The sequence below is a fragment of the Molothrus aeneus genome, chromosome 7, assembly GCF_037042795.1.
Source record: "Molothrus aeneus isolate 106 chromosome 7, BPBGC_Maene_1.0, whole genome shotgun sequence".
Lineage (NCBI taxonomy): Eukaryota > Metazoa > Chordata > Aves > Passeriformes > Icteridae > Molothrus > Molothrus aeneus.
The window spans coordinates 12682820-12694926 of record NC_089652.1 but is presented as its reverse complement, the minus strand read 5'-3'; the positions used below and the strand labels follow the sequence as shown (position 1 = coordinate 12694926).

General features: G+C 43.3%; 1 protein-coding gene across 1 annotated transcript; it reads left to right on the top strand.

Annotated features, from left to right (window-relative positions):
* Positions 1-3872: 3872 nt before the first annotated feature.
* WDR12 (WD repeat domain 12) lies at positions 3873-11758 on the top strand. The gene is made up of 13 exons (XM_066553873.1): positions 3873-3983; positions 4065-4159; positions 5173-5267; positions 5900-6006; positions 6809-6924; positions 7269-7423; positions 8078-8123; positions 8313-8398; positions 8565-8705; positions 8813-8918; positions 9843-9975; positions 10490-10562; positions 11288-11758. Exons 1-13 carry the CDS (start codon positions 3943-3945, stop codon positions 11363-11365), a joined length of 1272 nt encoding a protein of 423 aa, XP_066409970.1. The 5' UTR covers positions 3873-3942; the 3' UTR covers positions 11366-11758.
* Positions 11759-12107: the final 349 nt, after the last annotated feature.

The window sequence follows — 12107 nt, the reverse complement described above, 5'->3', positions numbered from 1 at the left end:
CCTTGCCTCCTTATCACATTATTACTCACTGCAGAAAAATTCCAGTGTGTTGCTCCAGGAGTAGAGCTTAGGCTTTTATATGAGACAATTTGCTTGATTTGTCATTGCATACACAGATACAAAACACACATACTCCCTCCCACGATTTTCATCTGAATATGTCCAAAAGCACTGAACTAACAACCACACACATCCAGAGAACACTTGATATTTAAGCACATGCCAGCAGTGCTTTATAAAAACATTAGTCATCTTCTTCCATAATCACCAGACAGAATTTGCATTATGCAACTCTGTCATGCAGACATCTTGAAGTAAATCAATCGGTTTTAAAGGCTTATAAGACAGCATATAAAAGAAAAAAAATTACTATTGTTAGTCTACAGTGGTATGCTTTGGGCAGAAAAAACCACCAGACATGTCAAACAAAATTTGGCATTAATCACGTGGTGAAAGACAAAAAGACAGAGTTCCCAGCAGTTCAGAAATCTACCTCCTATCCCAAAGAAAGCTTCAAGATACTCAGCTGCCCATCGCAAACCTTCAAACAGACAGATAATATTGGACAGTGAATTGCCACATCCACAGGACAATGCTCTCATGCACATAGCACACCCTTCAAAGCAGCAGCCAATCCCAAACGTTCACAAGCAGCAGGACAAAATGACAATTAACTTGGCCCCTGCCTAACAAGAGTTTACATATATAAGACTACACACACAACATACCCAAATGAACAGAAGAAAACTCCTGTAGTTTGGGGTGAAGGAGGGGGAAGGGTGGTCACGATTTTTCCCTTCAGTATTTTATTTTAAAGACAGGCTGCATTATATTAGCACATGACTCCTACCAGCTGTATCTTCTTCACCACACCACGCAAGCAAATTCCTCAAGATGGACCTTCTTGGCTCTGGTATTTCAACTGTTTACAGCTTTTGCAAGGAGACTGTAACAGGCTAGAGAGTAACTTCAAAAGAACTGTACAACTCTTAAAGCACAGATTTATTCTGCTTTGCAAAGGTATAAAGGACACAAAGGCAAAGTAAATCCACATCTCCTTGGCTTTTGAAGCTGAATAAAGCATCCTGCTGATACAAACAACATTGAGAAGTTAAGCAGCTCATATGCTCAATATATTAATACTTTAATCTAAAGCAGATTTATTTTTCCATTCAATTTTCAAGTGATGACACTCTAGACCAAGTTCCAAATGAAGTTACCTCATGTTTACCAAATATTTTTGAGCTTTGGATCTGAGAACAATTATAAGATGTTTCAGTTAAAATGTCTGAAGCATCTTAGCAGCAAATGGAAAAAAAAAAACCCAGAAAGCTAGATTTCATCATCACTCAACCATTTCCTCTCAGTTCAAAGATGTAAAGAAGAGACGGCAGTTTGGCAAAAGCAGCACATTTAGTTCTTTGAGATAAACTGATTTTGTTCCAGACACCGATAGCACGGACTCTGAGCATGCTGGAACCCAACAACAGAACACAAGGACAGCTCTATGGGGACAGACCAATGACCCCAGCAGCCCAACATCCTGTACCTAACAATAGTTAATAACAAAGCTCAGGGGAAAAAATCCAGCAGTAAGGTAAATACACAGTGATATTCATCCAGCTTCTTTTCATAAGCAGCCCATATATTTTATATTTGGGTTTAAAATAATCCCCGTGGTACAATTTTGCCCCATGATTTTGTCTGATCAGTGTTATAACCCAGGCAAACCACTGGCACACACACCACTTGGAAAATCAACTCCATGGTTTAACCATCCAGGTTTCATTAACCTAAATGCTTGTGTGCAACCACAGAGATTATTATTTTTTTTCTTAGAGAAATATGCTTCTACAGAGGTGTACAAGAACATGCACAGTTAATGGATCTTATGGTTGTAAAAATATTGCTGACCAATTCCCCAAACAGGAGAGTTAAATCCTGTATATTTATGTATACATAAGTCTACGGATATTTTGTCAGCAATGTGTAAATAGCATGTAAGTATCATTTCATAAACATTAAGTGAGTGCCACAAAAATTCCCACTGTAACACCAGGGCATCACATGTTTAACAGCTGGCTGAAGGAGAAATGTGGAAGGTTAACGTTAGTGTACAGTGGGAACAAGAGCTGCATCCTCAAAGCACACAGGCAGTTCTCTGTGCCTCTGCTTCAGCATTAACACAATTCCAACCCCAACACTTAATAGGCTGCTTCCCGAGTCCAGCATTCCAGGGCCATTTCCAACACATGGGTTAGTGTATTTTAATGCCACAGGTCTATTTCCTTCACCCTGCTTCCATTTGGGAAGCACTTTTCTCAAGTAAAGGGAACTCTATGGCCATTGTTGTCCCAGGTTCACCTCTACAAAGACAGCAAGCAGCCACAGAAACTGCTACCACAGGCAAACATGATAACCACCATGAGCGCTGTATGCAGGGTGTTGGTTATACTTAACAGAAGATACATACAATTCAATGCTTCACCACCAATCTCTTTTTTGAGTTTTCTGCAAGATTATAAGAAGACTTTGGATAACTGCATAGCTTACAGCAATCAAAATTCACTGTCTGAAAAAGCTCCCTCTGAGGGCATTTCTCTACAACCATTCACAGTAGCACAAATTCACAAGGGTGTGAATTACAGCAAAACATATCAGGGAGGAAATCAGGACATAGGGGTCCTCCCCAGTAAAGGAGTTACAATTAGCTTTGTCAACTTGTACCAGGTTTGAGATTTAGCCTTATCTCTATCACGGAAGAGGAGGCAGATGCTGTTAAGAATACAGAGAAGATCTAGGGACTCACACATAAAAGATTTCTCAAGTCAGTTTTTGGTAGACAACGCCAATAGCTGGAAAATGACCCTGTGTCAATTTCGCTGACAAACAACGCTAGGTCTGTGAAGTATGCTTAAGAAATAGACGAGATTTCCGACTCTCACGAAACAGCAAACACCCAACACGCGCCCGCTCTAACACCGAGTCACCACTCAGGGAAACCCCGGCTGTTCCCCAGAGGCCACGAACAACTGTCAAAAAGGTAGGGGGAAAAAATTTATAAACTGCGCAAGCACACAGCATGTCCTCACACAAGCAGCCTTCTCCCAGAACACCAAACTCACTTACAGCTTCTTTTTAAGTCCACCGCGTGTAGGGTTTATTACTTCTAGTAGGCACTTTATTGTGGGTGTGCCGCTTGACATGCAGAGAAACACAACCCGAGTGACTCCGAGCAGAGACCACCACTCCAGCGACCCCGGGAAGCACACGGGGCACTGTCCGGCCCGGGCACAGCCCGAGCACAGCCCGGCACAGTCCGGCAAAGCCCGGACACAGCCCGTCACAGCCCGGCACAGTCCGGCAAAGCCCGGACACAGCCCGTCACAGCCCGGCAAAGCCCGGACACAGCCCGAGCACAGCCCGGCACAGTCCGAGGACAGCCCGAGCACAGCTTGGACAGAGCCCGAGCACAGCTTGGACAGAGCCCGAGCACAGCCCGGCACAGCGCGGGCGGCCGCCCTCAGGAGCCGCTCCCGCACCTGCAAGAGACCCCGGAACGCACCCCAGCCCTGAGGAGGGCGGAGGGCGCCTCAGCCCGCACCCGTCGCACCCCTCGGCACCACAGCCCCGCGGCGGGGGCGGCGGGAAGCACCGGCCGGGGCCGCGTCGCGGCGGCCCAGGGGGAGATGCCGGAGCCGCGTTACTCCACCTGGGCTCGGCTCCCGCAGCCGCGCCGCCATGCGCGCCTCCGCTCCGCGCACGCGCGCCCGCCCTCAGCGCGGAGCGGGGCGGGGGCGCGCGGGGGGCGCCGGGAAGGCGCGCGGCCTCTCGGGAGCGCGGCGGGCGCGCGGCACGCGGGCGGTGCGCGGTCCCGCGGGGGGCTCGGCCGGGGCGCGCCGCGACACGTGCTCGGTGCCGGTGCCGGCGACAGCGGCGGCCATGGCGCAGCTCACGGCGCGGTTCCGCACCGAGAACCGCAGGTGAGCGGCCTCCCCTGCCGGGCCGGGGGTGGGTGCGGGAGCGAGTGACGCGGAGGCGGTAACGGAGCGCTGTGCCCGCAGGTTCGCCGTGGAGGATGTGCCCTTCTCGGTGCCCGCGACCTCCGAGACCACCGACCTCAGCCACCTCATCAACAAGCTGCTGGCCGCAGCGCACGGTAGGTCCCGCGGCCGGGGCGGCCTCTCGGAGCCCGGCGTGCCCCGTGTCCCCAGGCCGGGCCCGGCGCCGCGCGGGCTGTCACAGCCACAGCCGGTCCTGCCCCGCTGCCTTGGCCTGGCTGCCTGCGGTGAGGCGCTCCTGGAACCTGATCTGAAACGCTGCGGTACCGGCGCTGCTGGGCATTCCCAGAGAGATGCACCAAAGGCTGGCATGCTGTGTGGCGCCACAGGCCAGGCTGCCGCAGCAGATGGGAACGGAAGTGTTGCCCCAAACCTGGCACAAGAACTAATGAAATCAGAGGTTTCGTTTTTATAACAGCCTTTTAGAAAACTCAGCTATTCTGTCGGTGCTGAAATGGACCGACTGACTTGAAAGCTGATCTGGGAAAGCCAGATGTCCGATGTTGTTGGAAAATCCCATTTTCTATAAGAAACTGGGTCAGTGGTATTATACCCTGCTTCTTGAACCTTTTGCAAGTTGCTTTCAACCCGTGACATTGCAAACAGTTCTGAACAGAAAACTGGTCCACAGTGCAGTGCTTCTGCCAAAATGCAGAGCCTTTGTCACTTAGGCCATTACAAAGGGAGAAATACAAACCAAAAGTTCTTAGGATTTTCCTACTGTTGCCACAAATACAGGGCTCTAGCTGGTGGTAATGAGAATGGCAAGATCCATAAAGAACAGTCAGGAAGCACCGCTGGGTTTTGATTACACAGAGCTACAGAGAAAATACAATAAGAGGCAAACAACTCTTTGAATCCCAACAGCAAATTTTCCTTCCTCTTAAATAATCCTGTGGAAGTAACGGGCTGCCCACTTAAAACTGGGAGTAGAAACTAATTGGTTGGGGTTTTTGTTCTTGTTGTCATTTGTTTTGGGGGTTGTTTATGTTTGGGTCTTTTTTAAACTCTTCCTGGCTCCATTTCCTGAACCATTCACAACATTAGGCCATTCTTGACAGTGACAAATAAATAGTGACACCTGAACACTGATTTTCCCTATTTGTTTCAGAGGATCACAAGTATGTGGAATTTGACTTCCTTATCAATGGCCAGTTCTTGCGATTGCCACTGGTCACACACATGGAAATGGAAAACATTTCCACAGTAAGTCATACTCAATGTCTCTCCTTCTTGGGCAGTAGAACATATTTAGCCAGTTTGCTTCAATCTGATTTAGATATTACACTGTTGGCTGGGTAGATTTCCTTGCTCAGTTTCATTTCTTTCCCAGGAGAATTCCCTATATTTTTAAATCCATTACGAACTGCAGTGATTGGAGACTACAGTGCAAGGAATGTTATCCAATCTGTTGTCTGCGTACAGTTCAAAGGGGAAATTCTTCTCTTATTCAGTTCATCATTAATACATTTTTGTCTCTTATGGTGGGAGATAATGGGGATATTTAATATTACCTCTAGAAAATGTTGCAGTGTTTTAGACACCAGTTTTGTATTAGTAAATATAGAAGAAGAGGAATGTAAGAAGACTGAAATCACTTGCTTTTGCTTCCAGCTTGGTATTAATAGTAATTTGATAAAAAGATGGAAAGCAATGTAATTCACACTTTTTTTCTAAATACTTTTGTTTTACTGATGTGGCAAAGAACTTGGATACCACGACCTTTGCTCAATAAACTTGTACATTTGTGCCACACTACAGTTAAATTTTACTATTAGTGATTAAAAAATCCAAAACCATGCTACATCACTAAATAACTCTTTTGTCTGTGAGCTCAGGAAGAAGTGGTGGAAATAGAGTATGTAGAGAAATACATGGCCCCTCAGCCAGAAGAATGCATCTTCCATGATGACTGGATCAGTTCTGTTCAAGCCACTGAAGAATGGTACCACACTAAGCCAGTTCTAAGTTTTGTCTTGCTTATTCATGTTCCTCCCTGGTATCAAATAGAGTATTTTCTCTTTAATAATCCCTTGGGTGGGTTTTTTCCCCTCTTTGCTGTATTTTTTTAACCTTTCAAGTCAGTCAGCTACTTGCTTTTGTAAGCAGTTCACTTGTTATGCTGTCACAACAGTGACTTTAACACAGGTAGAAGACAGCTAGAGACACTGAACTTGAGATATTGCTTATGCAAATGAACAAATGTTGTTTAGTATCCTTTTTCTTAAAGGAAAACAAGTTTTCCTCATTACTCTTTTTTGCTTAAATCCTTGACTTCCAACATGACACCCATCAGCAATAAATAGCCTACCTTTCTGCAGAGATTTTCCTGAAAAAAAGCCAAAGAGGCATAATTATTCTATTGTATTTTCACATTTATTTCCCAATCAACTAGGTAATGTTCATATATTAAGTAGAGATTTGAAAATGCTTTGAGAACCCCTGGCAACATACTAAAACTAACAAATTGAGTTTTGAATTATGTAAATTATAGAAGGGATCTTAAGTCCCACCAACCAGAACATGCAGTACTCTCAGTGCTCGTCTTTCTAGCCTGTACTCTTGGCTCCCCAGTTGCAAGGCTTTAATGAAGCCTTGCTCTGTAGCAAAAAGCTATTTTTTCCTCTTTCAAGCTATTTCTTTTAAACCAGTTACTCTGCTAATAGTTTTGCCAAGTTTCTGGTTGAGGCTTTATTTCATAAAAACATTTGTTGGTCTTAAAGATGTTTCCAATGCTGTACCTGTAGGATATTAACTGGCTGCTACGACCAGACTGCTCGGATCTGGTCTGTGGAAGGAAAATCCATCACCACAATAGCTGGGCACACAGAAGTAGTGAAGGATGTGGCGTGGGTGAAGCAAGGTCAGTATATATAGCAGGGGAATAGTAGTAGTTTGATTTACTGGGGGGGAATGTTAGCATTCCTTAACTATGAATATTTAATTATCTAAATGTAATTATTTCAATCTCTGTCAGTAGTGTAAGAAATTCACTTTAAGATGGTTGTTGTGTATCCACCCTGCAGTCTCCATTAACAAATATGGTGTATGTGTAGTTATAGTAACTGTACATGCAGGGCAACATGATGTAAACTGAAGCACGTGTAAGTTTCTGTCTATCTGCTATTTCCTCTAGGATCAGAATAATTATTTATAAAAACTTTGGAAAGCTGAGCTGGGCATGAGTGTAACTTTTTTCTTCCTCAGATAGTTTATTATGCCTGTTACTCAGTGCTTCCATGGACCAAACTATCCTGCTCTGGGAGTGGAATGTGGAGAAAAACAAAGTGAAAGCCCTTCACTGCTGCAGGGGACACGCTGGCAGTGTCGAGTCAGTGGCTGTTGATTGCACAAGAACCAAAGTGAGTGACTTCTGGAAAGAAACCTTTGTGTTTTGTGGTTTAGCAGCCTGTACCTCAGAAATCCTGGTTTTGTCCTTGCATGGGTATTCATCATGATTTTATGACACAGTGATAATTTTCCAGTCTTTTAAGTGGTGGTTATTGAGGATTAAGAGTGTCACATCAGTGCTAATCCATAGAATCACAAAATCATTTAGTTTAGAAAACAAGTGAAAATTTAAAGTGTATTTTACTTTAAATGCCTGAGAATTGTATGCTATAACGAAGTATTTTCAAATTTGACCTAAATATTTGTAGGAAAAAAATATTCCAGAGTTCTTGGAAAAAGCAGGTGATAAAGACGTTCTTTCCCTTCACCCAGAAATTCAACAGTTATGAGCACTCTCACCAAAGGTGTAGTCATTGCTCCCAGCTTGACTCAATATCAGACAGTTTAAAGTCAAACTTTTTGGTGCTGAAGGAAATAGGCATTTTGTAGATATTTTTCCTACAAAGGAAGTAAAAAGAATAATTTGATGTATGCCAGACATCTGGGAGGGGGGGATTTTAGGAGCCCAGCACTGTTATTTGTGTGTTATAACCCATTTTTCAAGCAGGTCTCTCTTCCAAGGTCTATCTGGATCAAGATTTAACAAAATGTTTCTGTTCATACAGTTCTGCAGTGGATCCTGGGATAAGATGTTGAAGATCTGGTCTGCAGGTAAGATGGAAGTTTGTAAGGTTATCCATCATTATGTGAGTTACTGGTATGGGTAATTACACAGTTTCAGATCTTGTTATCAGCTGCGTGGTGGTTGAAGGCACCATAAATATGGGGATTTGCTTAATTACTTACATGGAGATGGAATTCAAAAATCTGTAGCTCAAGTCTGCCTGTCTTCTGTCCCAGTACCTACAGATGAAGAGGATGAAGTGGAAGAAGCAGCTAATAGACCACGGAAAAAGCAGAAAACAGAACAGCTTGGACTAACAAGGGTAAGATGAGCTCTGGGTTTGTCCAGGATTTTTCTTTAGAAGCACAGCCACAACAAATAATTTCTCTTTGCTAAAGGCGACTTTAAAACTGCTGGTATGTCTCAGGATGATCAGACTCTTTTATTTGTTTGATAACTTACTCAAATCTGTCCCCATTAAATTCTAGACTCCCCTGGCAACCCTCTCTGGCCACACAGAAGCCATCTCCTCTGTGCTGTGGACAGATGCTGAAGAAATTTGCAGCGCATCGTGGGACCACACCATTAAACTCTGGGATGCTGAGACTGGAGATCTCAAATCAACTTTGGTGAGATCATTATACTCAAGCTGTAGATTCAGCTGAGTCCAGCTCAGAGAAAAAGAAAAAGCTGTGTAAAATAGTAGCTCCTTAGTTACTATTTTCTTTCCTGACAGACAGGAAACAAAGTGTTTAATTCTGTCTCCTACTCACCCCTGTGTCGCCGCCTTGCATCAGGGAGCACTGACAGACATATCAGACTGTGGGATCCTCGCAGCAAAGGTGAGCTAAACATGATGGTCTCAAAGATGTTCTTCAGGATCAGAACTTTGTCCTGTCAAGAGACATCTCACAAACTCTTCTGGTCCCTCTGCTTGAAACCAGCCCTTTGGGGGCTTCTATTAAATACAAAGCTTACATCTATTTTCTGTATTCTGGTGCAAGACTTAATGTCTTAGCTAAGAATTTAGAAATTATTCTTTTTTTTTTTAAACTTACTAATGAATGTTCAACTGTGCAGTTGCGGAATGGATTTTTTTTTGTAAGGTTCAGACTGAGGCTGGTCTGATAACCATTAAAGGGAAACAGTAGTCACTTGGACATGGTACCATATTTCATAAACAGATGGAATTACAGATATTATGACTGAGCCTATCAGATTTATTTTCATAGACACATTTCATAGAATGGTCTGAGTTGGAAGGGGCCTTAAAGATAGTTAGTTAGATAGATAGTTCCAATGCTCCTGCCCTGGGCAGGGGCTCCTTCCACCAGAAGAGGTTGCTCAGAGCCCCACCCAGACTGGCCTTGAACACATCTCTTTTTGTAGGCTCTGTTCAGGTGCTGAACAGGGAAAGCCACAAATAGTAAATAATATTTACTTGTTTGACTTCTGTAAAGCTAATCCAAAGTTCACCAGCATATTACATGTTGTTAATAAAAGTATTTTTTTTATTGCTTAAAAAAAAAAAATCTTTGAAAAGGAAGTTTAGTGGCAAGAAAATACATTTTGAGTGGTTTCAGTTGGTTTCTTTTTTGTTTGGCTTGGTTTGTTTTCTTCCCCAGAACTTCTGTGGCTTACATTTTTGTTCATTTTATTTAGAGTTCACTTAACTTGAACTGCAATTGCACTGGATTTTGTATACATCCTCAAAGTGCTGGTTTCAGCATCTGCTGATGTCTGTATTTTTTCCTCTTTCTATTCAGATGGCTCCTTGGTTCTCCTGTCTCTGACTTCTCACACAGGCTGGGTGACATCTGTGAAGTGGTCACCTACCCACGAGCACCAGCTGATCTCTGGTTCTCTGGACAACATTGTGAAGCTTTGGGACACAAGGAGGTAAAATAAACCTGTGTTTGTTGCTGTGCAAAGGCACATAAGCTTACAGGGTGAGCTACCCCTCAGGAAATAGCAAAAGCAGTCAGTTAGTGGAAACACCTGTGGCATTTGTGAAAACCGTTTTGGAAATCAACCATATAATAAAAGGGAGAAAAATACATGTAGTTTACCACAGGGCTGGAAAGCATATGCTGTTGAGCAGCATCTACACATGCAAGAAGGAAGCCATAATAAATTCTTCCCAACAAGTGATTGAATTTCAGTCTCAAAGTTGTTCGCAAGCAGATGAAAAATGTTGTTGCTTTCCTCTTTGGGGATGTAGGAGAGAATAATACTGATGTGATTGGCTCTGGGGAAAGCAGAGGAAGCATTCCAGATGGTCAATGTCTGTACTTTCTCAAAGTGTTTATAACTGCTTGATCACATCTGTTTGATAGCATTGGGATAGCATTTCTCCCTGGGACCAGTCGTTGTCTGCAGTTGCTCACATAACTTCAAACCTGTTTCTCACCAGTTGCAAAGCTCCTCTGTATGACTTGGCTGCTCATGAAGACAAGGTTTTGTGTGTGGACTGGGCAGAAGCAGGGGTAAGAATCTGAGGAGCAAGTTACTTGATTTATATGCATGATGTTTAAGAAGAAAGCTAAGAGCACTCAGGGACTGTTACCTCCTTATGCTTAAAGCTGGAAGAGAACAAGCAGCTGTAGTTGCACTGTGTTTGATGTCTGGGTGGTGATGTCCCAGGCACTGCAGCATGTCCCTACACTCTGCAAAGGGGAAGGGTGGGAGCAGGAGCTCTGTGGCTTTAACTGGAGCGTTGTAGTGATATTCCAGACAAGGAGAGATGAGAACAGCACTGCACCTTACTCAGAGAACACATGTTCCAAGGTAGCCTCCTGCCATGGGGACTAAAGCATGAAGTAAAGCTGGGGTGTGGCAGTCAGTATATGTAGAAGGGGAAACTGTATCATCCTCTAGAGCAAGCTGTTCTGCTACTGCAGTGGTACACACATATTTAAAATTACCAAAAACCCCCATTCTGTGAATGTTCAAGATTCTCAGTGTGGCTCCTGTTCACTATAAAAGTCAGGAAAAGCTTTAGCAGCTTTCCTACACAAGTTTCACTTCTAATTTTAAGAGGAGAGTAAGAGACAAAGTTGCTTCTGCACTCTGATTCTGGGATTTAGTCATGCATTAACAGTTCATTATTCACTGCTGCTTTTTATAAAGGAAAGAAAAATTGAGTCCTTAACTTCTATGTACTTATTTTGCATAGTTCTGATATTAATTCCCAGTTTCCTTCTCTCATCAGTTGTTGCTGAGTGGAGGAGCAGACAACAAACTGTATTGCTACAGATACCCAGCTACAGCCTCTGATGTTGGGGCATGAAGGTCAACAGCCAGAAGACTTTTTTTTTAAAAACAAAGATTTTTTTGCAGCAGTTGCTCTCTATTAGCATCTCTACACAACCAACTTCTGAAGAAGGGAGGAGTTTGTTGCTCAGAGAGCTGTTCCTGGTTTTGTATTGGTAACCTATATCCATATTTGTCACAGAAAAATAGCAAAGCCCAAATGGCATTCATCTGAAACAAAGCAAAGGTCATTTCCTCCCTTTTGGATGGCTTTGAATTAGCATCTTTTAAATTACTATTTGTATAGCCCTTTTAATAAAAAGTAAACCGTTCACTGATACTTACAGAAAAACTACTCAATGACTAAATTATTTTTTGAGTTTACCTGCTTTATGTTGAGGGGAAAAAAATAAAGCTTTTATCAACAGTTCATTGGTTTAGTGTGTCATTCCAGATAAAAATGAGATTTCAGCTCTCCTCTCAGTGTGGCTGTTGGCAGTTCTTATGATTTAGTCCTTAATTAAGAACCCAGGCTTCTTTCTAGGATGAAGACTTGGTATGTGTGCAGTATAAATAGCATACATTTATATGATGATATACAGGAACTTGACAGATTCATTGGCAGATGAAATATTCCATATTTTAGTGGCTCATAAATTAGGGTTGTAGATTATAAGAATGCCAGCCTTGTACCACAGTACTTGTGCTGCAGTGCCACTAATGTGGTGTCTTGGACCTAAGGATGTGTAGAAACAATGGTGGGTCACACAGAGAAGGCA